This window comes from Thamnophis sirtalis, unplaced genomic scaffold (genome assembly GCF_051295495.1).
Source record: "Thamnophis sirtalis isolate CommonGarterSnake01/CBP01778 unplaced genomic scaffold, rThaSir2_p1.2 scaffold_14, whole genome shotgun sequence".
Lineage (NCBI taxonomy): Eukaryota > Metazoa > Chordata > Lepidosauria > Squamata > Natricidae > Thamnophis > Thamnophis sirtalis.
In genome coordinates this window covers 45,170,198-45,180,535 of record NW_028261394.1, presented here as the reverse complement: position 1 = coordinate 45,180,535, position 10,338 = coordinate 45,170,198, and the positions used below count along the sequence as shown (strand labels likewise).

Sequence of the window (10,338 nt, the reverse complement as noted above, 5' to 3'; positions counted from 1 at the left end):
TCTACGGCTTAATTTCTCTGCCTGCAAACTGCAGGTCAATGCTCAGCTTGGGTTGCTTCTTCCTTGATCTCCTGTCCTCCCCCCCCCACACACACACACCAAATAAGGATGTCAGAAAGGAGATGCAAAAGAGAAAGGATGAATCGATCACATCCGGGTACCTGAATGACAATGTATGAAGTTGGATAGGTCTAAATCAGAGGTGGGTTCCTACCAGTTCGCACCTATTCGGTAGAACCGGTTCGTCAAATCTACCGAACCGGTTAGAAGAGGTTCCACCAGTGGACCCGGAAAGCAGGCCACACCCACAGAAGAGGTCCCAAAATTTTTTGAAACCCACCACTGCCCCCCCACACACACACGCACGCATACAGAGACAGACAGACTGACACAGAAAGAGAGAGAAAGAGAAAGGAAGGAAGAAATAAATAAAGAAAAAAAGAAAAAAGAAAGAAAAAGAATGAGAGAGATGAAAGAAAACAAGAAAAAAGGGACACAGAGACAAAAGGAAGGAGAGAGAGAGAGAGAGAGAGAGAGAGAGAGAGAAGAGAAGAGAAAACACATGGCCAGCAAGCCACTCCCACCAGCTCACATGGTCGGCAAGCCACTCCCACAAAGGAGGCCACACCCACAGAGTAGGTTCCAAAAAATTTTGAAACCCACCACTGGTCTAAATTAAGAATAAAGTGCTTGTTTATTTGTACACATATATGTGCCTAGCTTGAAGAGAAAGTGTTTGCATGAACAATCATTCTTTAAATATTAATTTGTTCTGGGACGGAAGGGCAGCTCACAAAATCCTGCATGTAGATTTCCAAATGTACCACTAGTCAACTCAAGAAAGTGCTTTCCAATGCCATGGATGTGTTCTAACTTCAGACATGATCAAAACAGTGCTACTGAAGGTTGATAGTCCATCATGTCTTTTTCCTTTGCCAAGGACCAAGAGACACTCAGTATACCCACAGTGCATAAATATTTCTGCTTATTTTTTCACTTCTCTTTGTTGTTAGTTGCGAAGTCATGTCCGACCCATCGTGACCCCATGGACACCATTCCTACAGGTCTTCCTGTCCTCTGCCATCTTCTGGACTCCATTTAAGCTCATGCCTACTGCTTCGGTGACTCCCTCCAGCCACCTCATTCTCTGTCCTTCCCTTCTTTTTTTGCACTCAGTCGTTCCCAGCATGAGGCTCTTCTCCAGTAAGTCCTTCCTTCTCATTAGGTGGCCAAAGTATTTGAGTTTCATCTTCAGGATCTGGCCTTCTGAAGAGCAGTCAGGGCTGATCTCCTCTAGGACTGACCGGTTAGATGGCCTTGCAATCCAAGGAACTCACAGGAGTCTTCTCCAGCACCAGAGTTCAAAGGCCTCCATTCTTTGGTGCTCAGCCTTCCTTATGGTCCAACTTTCACAGCCATGCATTGCTACTGGGAGAACCATCGCCTCGACTACACGCACTTTTGTTGGCAGGATGATGTCTCTGCTTTTTAGTCTGCTCTCTAGATTTGCCATAGCTTTCTTCCCCAGGAGCAAGCTTCTCTTTTAGATCTATGTATGTGGATTTCACTTTTAAAACAGCTGACAACTGCATGAAAAAAATTACAGCCACTGTTGAAATAATCTATAAAACAGGCGTTATTCAGGGTGTCAGGATCCAATTGCAATTACAGATAGTCCTTGAGTTACAATTTATTTAATGACAGTTCAAAGAATACTACAAAAGGTAAGAGAAACTCTGGAGGTTGGCTGTATGGAGTAACTCACCCTCAAGTATATCATTTTTAATTTTGGCTGAATTATGTAGAGCTCCCTTCCGGCAAATTGGATTGAGGATTCTGTTCCAAAGGTGCTTTTCAAGAGGCAACTGAACTTCCTTTGTTCAGAGAATTAAAGAAGCTTCATGGATGAGAAGTAAAACGTCTTCAAGAAAAAAAATGAAGAAAGTCCACTTGTCTTTTGAAAAAGTGCCTTTGGGACCACCATGAACAGGAGGACTGAGAATCTCTGTAGACAAGGAGGACAAAGCTTAGGATTCCAGATATAGCCCTCCTATTGTGCTAATTCCCATTTCAAACATTGCCACCATGTCTGATCAGCCCTTCCATCTCTCTCCATACAAAATGTGTCACGCGGAAAAGGTTCCTCCACGGGGCTATAAATTATCCTGGATGTGGAAATCAAACGTTGCATCAGTTACACACATTTAAGAATCTTAATATATTTGGGGATATAGTGGCTCAGTGGCTAAGATGCTGAGCTTGTTGATCAGAAAGGTCGGTAGTTCGGTGGTTCGAATCCCTAGCGTCATGTAATGGAGTGAGCTCCCATGACTTGTCCCAGCTTCTGCTAACCTAGCCGTTTGAAAGCACGTAAAAAATGCAAGTAGAAAAATAGGGACCAGCTTTGGTGGGAAGGGAACAGCGTTCCGTGCGCATTTGGCATTTAGTCATGCTGGCCACATGACCACGGAGATGTGTTTGGACAGCACTGGCTCTTCAGCTTCGAAATGAAGATGAGCACCGCCCACTAGAGTCAGGAACGACTAGCACATATGTACGAGGGGAACCTTTACCTAATATATTTGGATGCCATTGGCCTAAAGATGTAGACTTTTAACCCCTCTCCAATCCTGGTATTTCTTCCTTTTTTCTCTCCTGCTCCATTCCTGCTCCATGTATCAGTCTCTCTACTCAATAACCAAGATCCATCCCTCTGATTTATGAAAGCAGGATCCATTGGGTAATATTGATCACAAATGTCACAGGGTAAAATGTTGACCTCGGTGAACTTGGGGAAAAGCTGGCCGTGGGTTGATCTGCAGATGACCTCTTAATTAGCACAGTGATTAAATCATGGCCCTTGCTTGCAATGAGTCAAGGAACAAAGGGATTCATTCTTCTCTGGGCTTCAGCTCCGTTCTATTTGCCTGCCTAGAGAGTGCTTGGTGACACTTTTAATTAAGGAGAAAGAATGCCGAGGGATGGACTCCTTTCTGTCTCAACTTTTGTCAGAGGCAATAATGCTCTTTTAACTAAACTGGGATGATGACCTACTAAGAATGTCCTACTTTATCCCTTCCTCGCCTTAAAGGAAATGTTGTTGCCCTGTTAACAAGCCAGGCAGATAGTCACAGAACAAACTTTCCTGCCAATGAGGATGAGTTATCCATAAAGAGCGCACTAGAAGAGTGGTTGAATAAGAGATCCAGTCTAGAAAGGATAAGGTTATGAGACTACCATGTCACTATTCCCAATCTACTTCAGAGTTTCTTTGTTCAACAACTTTTGTCTTTAGACCCTTTTTAGACCATTATTGGAGGAGGGTGATGACTTTGGAGCTGTCCATGGTATCCAAGCCAGACTCATGCCCTCTTTTAACTCTGGCCTCATCGTTGTAAGGTTTAGAGGGATATAAAACTCAAAAAAAGGGGGTACAGAACTGTTGTGGCTCAGCAGGTGCCGTTGGAGCTGCCACCAGACTCCGACAGCGAGGGGCCCTCTGAGTCGGCTCTGGAGGATGTGGAGGACCTTGGACAGGGTTCTGACTCCGAGCAGGGCGCAGAGAGGCTGGTTGGCCACCAGGAGGCACCTGAGCCTTGGACCAGTGGGGAGGAGACAAGGGAGAGTGAGCCGGATGCCAGCAGTGAGTTGTTCCTGGATGCACGCCATCGAAGAGCTACTAGGCGTCAGGAACAATTACGCAATTACAGGAGGTAATTGTACTCAGCTGGTGGTCATTAGGCTCCTCTCCAGACTATAAAAAGCTATTTGTGCACATGCCCCTCTTTGCAGAAGTCAACGCAGGATTGATTGTCGGAGGACAGTACTGTGAGCTTGGCAGGCTGGATTGCTGCCAAGCCTTATCTGTGTTTATTGCTGCCTGAGTTTGTCTGAGTTGCTGCCAAGGTCCTTATCTGTTTGTTATGCTTGGCTTTCAGCCACCGAGGTTTTGGTTTCTTGCTATTAAAGTACATTCCAGTTAAGCTTGTCTCGGCAGTCGTTACTGGACGGAGGAGGGGGTCAGAACACAGAACTATAGAAATCAATGAAGTGGGATCCAGATTTGTGATGAGTGGCTAACAGAGGTCTCACCATGAGTTGCTCCAGTCCTTGGATAAATTCTGGAAGCCTCTATCATGGCTAGGGAGGAAAAAAAGAAGAATGGACAGATGGATGGACAGGTAGAAAGGCAGACAGATAGATGGGTGGACAGTGGGACAGCCAGAGAGACAGACAGGGGGACTTAACTTAGTGCAAGGGTCGCCAACCTTAAACACTCAAAGAGTCATTTGGACCTGTTTCCCACAGAAAAGAAAACACCGTGAGCCACAAAGCCCTTTTGACATCTAAAATGAAGATAACACTGTACTGTTTGCCAATTTCTCACCACATCTTAAACTTACCGGTAAACCAGTCTCATCAGCAGTGAAAGCAAATGAATCTGCCCAAGTATTATTAAATGTTCTGTTTTCTCCTGAAACTTTTCTTAGATTGATCGAAGAAGTTGGCCTACCGGGGGTCAAAAAACTCAATAAATGTGTATTGCACATTGATGTTTATGACTCAGAGCTGAGGTGGCGCAGTGGTTAGGGTGCAGTACTGCAGGCCACTTCAGCTGACTGTTATCTGCAGTTCAGCGGTTCTAATCTCACCAGCTCAAGGTTGACTCAGCCTTCCATCCTTCCGAGGTGGGTGAAATGAGGACCCAGACTGTGGGGGTGATATGCTGACTCTGTAAACCGCTTAGAGTGGGCTGAAAGCCCTATGAAGCCGTATATAAGTCTAACTGCTATTGCTAACTGCTGCTATTGCTATATTTTGAGTGACAGGGAGCCACAACAGAGGGATGAAAGAGCCGCATGTGGCCCCAGAGCCACAGGTTGCCAACCCCTGACTTAGCGTAATGTGTGAATCCAGCCATAACGATAAAGCCTGTTTCCTGATGTAGGTTCAATATACTCCTCTCCCCAAGGGGAAGTTACCCGACACAATAACTGTGAGTGTACAATACACATAGGCCCGTGGTGGACAGATAGTGGGGAAAACATATCAGTAAAGAAATGGTCCAAAACTGGATTTTAAAATATTATATAAAGAAACAAAACTGAGAGAAGTGAATCAGTGTTGATAGTAATGAATCTCAGTGAGTGCTGTGTTTCTCCCTTCCTTCCTTCCTCCCATCCCACCCACCCCCTCCATCTCTCTCTCTCACACACATTCTTCCTGCCTCTTCAATTTCATATTTTTCTTCAACAGCATTCCGTTGTTGGAATTTTAATTAGAGAGTTTTAAAAATACTTTCTGTGATATCTTTGTACAAGGCAATAGTAAACAAATGCACAGGTTGGACTAGGAACGGATTCTTTTTGAAGAAACATGACACACAAACACACTTCATTTAAAAACGGGTGGAAATAAGTATTCAAAAAAAAATATATCTGAAGACCTGGTTGGAAAGATGTTAACCCCCAACACACCCCGTACATATTTGGGATATGGAAAAGAAAAAAAAGAAAGAAGAGGTTAGTTCAATAACCACATTGTTAGTTTCCATTATATAGAGAACAACACAGATGTACAACAGAAGCCAAGATCTCTCCCCAAAACCCCAAAATACATTGGCAGAATTTTGCCGGCGGGTCACAGTTCGATTCACGAAGTTTGGTGACCAACATGGCACAGGACAGATGCTCATATAACATAGCAAAACCCGATCCCTAGGTATGTTTTCTGGTGGGCCTTGTGATGGTACAAGTTGTGTTCCGTAAGGTGATCTCTTCCCTTCCTCTGACGTGAGAAGCTGTAACAGTCCTTCGTGCTCTGAAGAGCGCCGAGAAAGAGGAAAACGGACAAAGAGAGGATTCACGTGGGAGATCATGGGTGGCCTTCCTGGAAGCATGAGGTTTCCATACCTTCTGGAGAAGTTTAAGTAACATGGTGGTTTTCCATAACCTGAGAAAGAAAAAAGGGATGTCATTAGCCAAAGTAAAAGTCTGATAAAATATTCCCCCTCTTGATCATTTACTAAAGGAACTATCAGGACCAATCTGGTAGACAGCTCTTCTTCTTCTTCTTCTTCTTCTTCTTCTTCTTCTTCTTCTTTCTTCTTCTTCTTCTTCTTCTTCTTCTTCCTTCCCCCTTTTCCTCCTCCTCCTCCTCCTCCTCCTCCTCTTCTTCTTCCTCCTCTCCTCCTCCTTCCCCTTTCCCCTTCCCCTTCTTCTTCTTCCCTTCTTCCTCTTCCCCTTCTTCTTCTTCTTCTTCTTTCTTCTTCTTCTTCTTCTTCTTCTTCTTCTCCTCCTCCTTCTCCTTCTCCTTCTCCTTCTCCTTCTTCTTCTCCTTCTCCTTTCTTCTTTTTCTTCTTCTTCTTCTTCTTCTTTCTTCTTCTCTTCTTCTCCTCCTCCTCCTCCTTCTTCTTCCTCCTCCTCCTCCTCCTTCCTTCTTCCCCTTCCCCTTCCCCTTCTCCCTTCTTCTTCTTCCCCTTCTTTTTCCTCTTCCCCTTCTTCTTCTTCTTCTTCTTCTTCTTCTTCTTCTTCTCTTCTTCTTCTTCTCCTCCTCCTCCTCCTCCTCCTCCTCCTCCTTCTCCTTCTCCTTCTCCTTCTCCTTCTTCTTCTTCTTCACTATTTATTATAATTATTTAAAATAGCAACTCATAACAAAGCAGCTTCACAGTATATGGGATGCTGGATACTCCAAACTTGGATGAAGACCCTTTCGGACTCCAAATGTTGCTGCCAACATGGCCAGTGATCAAGGATGTTTGGAAATGGTTCAACCCCTGGTACACTTCACAAGTCATCTCTCCACACAACACAACAGCATCGTGACTCACTTTTTTCACCTCTTCAGCACCGGCCTGAAAGCTGTTCTGAGTTTCTCTTTATGTTGGCTGAGACAAACATCACTCAGGTCCAGAGAGCTTTGAGCAGCCCGTATGCTCCTCCGAAATCCTGTCGCAACAGAGAAATGGAAACCGCTTTCAGCTTTGGAAGGAAATGGCTCATCCCCCCCCAAAAAAAAAAAATCCTAGGCTACATTCAGGCATACAAAGTTGCTTTGGTTTACAGAGCCCTGTCATTCTTGAACAGAATTTCACACAAATAATAATGAATACAAAAGGACAGACCATTGTCAATAGTTCATATTTCTTTCTATACTCTCCTACAATGTTGTTGTTGTTGTTGTTGTTGTTGTTATTATTGTTATTGTTATTATTATTATTATTATTATTATTATTATTATTATTATTATTTATTAAATTGATATGCCACCCAATCCCGAAGGACTCTGGGCGGCTTACAAAAGAAGAAAGAAAAAAGGAAAAGGAAATAAAAAGGATAGTTTAAAATTCACAAACCACGCATTCGTTCTAATCGGGGCTGGACCTTAACACTAAGGTCAACAGCCCCAGGCCTGCCGGAACAGCCAGGTTTTAACAGCTTTCCTGAAGGCCATGAGAGTGGGTAAGGTCCGGATCTCCGGGGGTAGCTGATTCCAAAGGGTCGGAGCAGCCACAGAGAAAGCTCTCCTCCGGGGGCCCGCCAGCCGACACTGTCTGGCTGACAGCATCTGAAGGAGGCCCAATCTGTGGGATCTTACCGGCCATTGGGAGGTTATGTGGCAGCAGGCGGTCTCGCAGGTACGCTGGCCCTAAGCCATGTAGGGCTTTAAAGGTGATAACCAACACCTTGAATTGCGTCCGGAGACCAATTGGTAGCCAGTGCAGCTCGCGGAGGACAGGTGTAATGTGAGTGTACCTCGGTACACCCAATATCGCCCGCGTGGCTGCATTCTGGACTAGCTGTAGTCTCCGAACGCTTTTCAAGGGTAGACCCATGTAGAGCGCGTTCAAATGTTCAAATGACTCCAAGCCTGGGGAAGCTTTGAGAGGAGTCAAAGAAGATTGGCCAGTTTCTATCCATTTCTCCGTAAGGCAATTTTCTGCTAGCAATGAAGGTCTGATCATGAGAACTTTGGAACCAACTCATCCCGGTTTGGCTGAGTGAATATTCCCCTTCTTGCATTCTACCATTCAAACCAGCTACAACGAAACCGTACCCGAATAATTATTCCTATGAACTTGTTCTTGGATATCCCTGCTTTTTCAAGAGGCAATGGAAAGCTGAAGAAGCTTCTTGGGTGAGAAGAGAAAGGTCTTCAAAGGAAAAACAGAAAGTCTAGTTGCCTCTTGAAAAAAGCACCTTTGGGACAACCACGATCTGGATGGCTGAGAATCTCCATAGTCATTTGCTCTTGGATACTGCCTACTTTATCTCTAAACAATTTCCTAGAGGAGATTGCATCTGTATATTGACTTGATCATTCCATCACTCTAGAAACAGAGACCAAGTCATTGGCCATGATTCTCAAAGAAGATCCACCACTGTACGCCAGAATGACTTGCTGATCTGAGATCATTTCTTCCTAACCAAACAAGGTGATTCAGGATGGAACGTGGGGGAAAAATAGATAAACAGTGGCCTTTTTAAACATACTGCAAAAACAATCTCATGGCAGGAACAACTCAACGGAAGAATAAGAATAACAACAACAGAGATATCAGTACAATTTTGAATGAATTCCAATATATTACTCCAAGGTTTCTTTTAAAGCCTTGAATACTTCTATGTTTTCTGTTTTGGTTGTCTTTTTAGATGAAATATACAAAAGATTTCTGAATAAATATTTAGCATTTTTTGCTACCTTATTTTTTTTTTTCTGGGCAAGATACAATCTGGGCAAGATACAAGGAGCCGAGGTGGCGCAGTGGTTAAATGCAGCACTGCAGGCTACTTCAGCTGACTGCAGTTCTGCAGTTCGGCTGTTCAAATCTCAGCGGCTCAGGGTTGACTCAGCCTTCCGTCCTTCCGAGGTGGGTAAAATGAGGACCCGGATTGTTGTTGGGGGCGATATGCTGACTCTGTAATCCGCTTAGAGAGGGCTGAAAGCCCTATGAAGCGGTACATAAGTCTAACTGCTATTGCTATTAATCGTATTATTGTTTATTGTTTATTGTTATTGTTAATTGTGAATTGAATGATGACCGATGACCTCCTTAAATGTAAGAACCATAGAAAGACCAAACTGCAATTTCCCACTCCATCCATAGGGATAAATCACTTACAACAACAGCAAGATGTTCTTTAAAAAAAAAATTTTAAAAAGCCAATCCCTTGCTTGCTGCCCAATTTAAGGGGTGAAGTAATCGATTTGCGAATTATAACCTGAAACCTTATTCTTCACATTAGTCAACCAAAAGTCAGATTTAATACTATGCAAGCCATCACATTTCTCATGTGCATTAGCCAATTTCAATTGGAGTTGTAGGTAAAGATAACACATTTCTGGATTAGACCCTAAACTGGAGGTTTCTTCCCACCCATGATATTCCTCTACGCAGGGGTGGGATTCAAAAATTTTAGCAACCAGTTCTCTGACCAGTTGCTGGGTGCTCATGGTGGTCATGGCCTACTCAGCCTCCTGCACTATGGCAAGGGAGGGAGATTTCCTATCCCCGGGCTCCGGAGGCTTTGTTTGAACTTCTGGGAGAGGAAAAATACCCTCCACTTGTCTTCGGAGGACCTCCGGAGGCCAGAAACATCCGCCTTTCTGGAACTTCCATGAGGCCTGTTTTTCGCCCTCCCAGAACCTCTGCATGGGCCTTGCACTTATCTGGCATCCAAAACGGGCCGCATGGAGACTCTTGGGAGGGGAGTGGCCAGCCAGTCTGTGCAACTACCAGTTTGGTGAACCAGATTTAAAATTAGCATCCACGTGAACCGATCCGAACTGGCTAACCCTAACCCTAACCCTAACCCTAACCCTTACCCTAACCCTAACCCTAACCCTAACCCTAACCTAACCCTAACCCTAACCCTAACCCTAACCCTTACCCTAACCCTAACCCTAACCCTTACCCTAACCCTAACCCTAACCCTTACCCTAACCCTAACCCTTACCCTTACCCTAACCCTTACCCTTACCCTTACCCTAACCCTAACCCTAACCCTAACCCTGACCCTTACCCTAACCCTAACCCTAACCCTGCCTCTATGCATTTCCAAAGCTGACCCACAAAGCTTAAATTCTTTAGCCCCACTTTCCCAATAGGAGGGATGGCCTATTTCCTTCATGCTGCCAACATTGAGAACGCTAGATCCACAACTATTTCAGAAAACAGCTCGGTGTTCAGTGGTCCCTCCTGAGCTTCAGCCTCTGTGTTGGAGTTCCGGGCCTCACATGAACTTCCTTTTTCCTTTTATCAAACTAAAGACAGTCTGAAAATAAAAACAAGAGGGAAAAAGGCCAACCTTCTGTTCCCGTTGCGTACTGACATGTCTC

General features: G+C 44.4%; 1 protein-coding gene across 1 annotated transcript in view; it reads right to left on the bottom strand.

The window, feature by feature from the left end:
• Window positions 1–5,292: 5,292 nt before the first annotated feature.
• The window catches only part of IRX6 (iroquois homeobox 6), an 11,127-nt gene continuing 6,081 nt past the window's right edge, over window positions 5,293–10,338 (bottom strand). Inside the window, 3 exon segments of the mRNA XM_087729309.1 lie at window positions 5,293–5,952; window positions 6,830–6,947; window positions 10,308–10,335. Of these exon segments, the coding sequence (XP_087585435.1) occupies window positions 6,835–6,947; window positions 10,308–10,335 (141 nt within the window). The 3' untranslated portion in view covers window positions 5,293–5,952; window positions 6,830–6,834.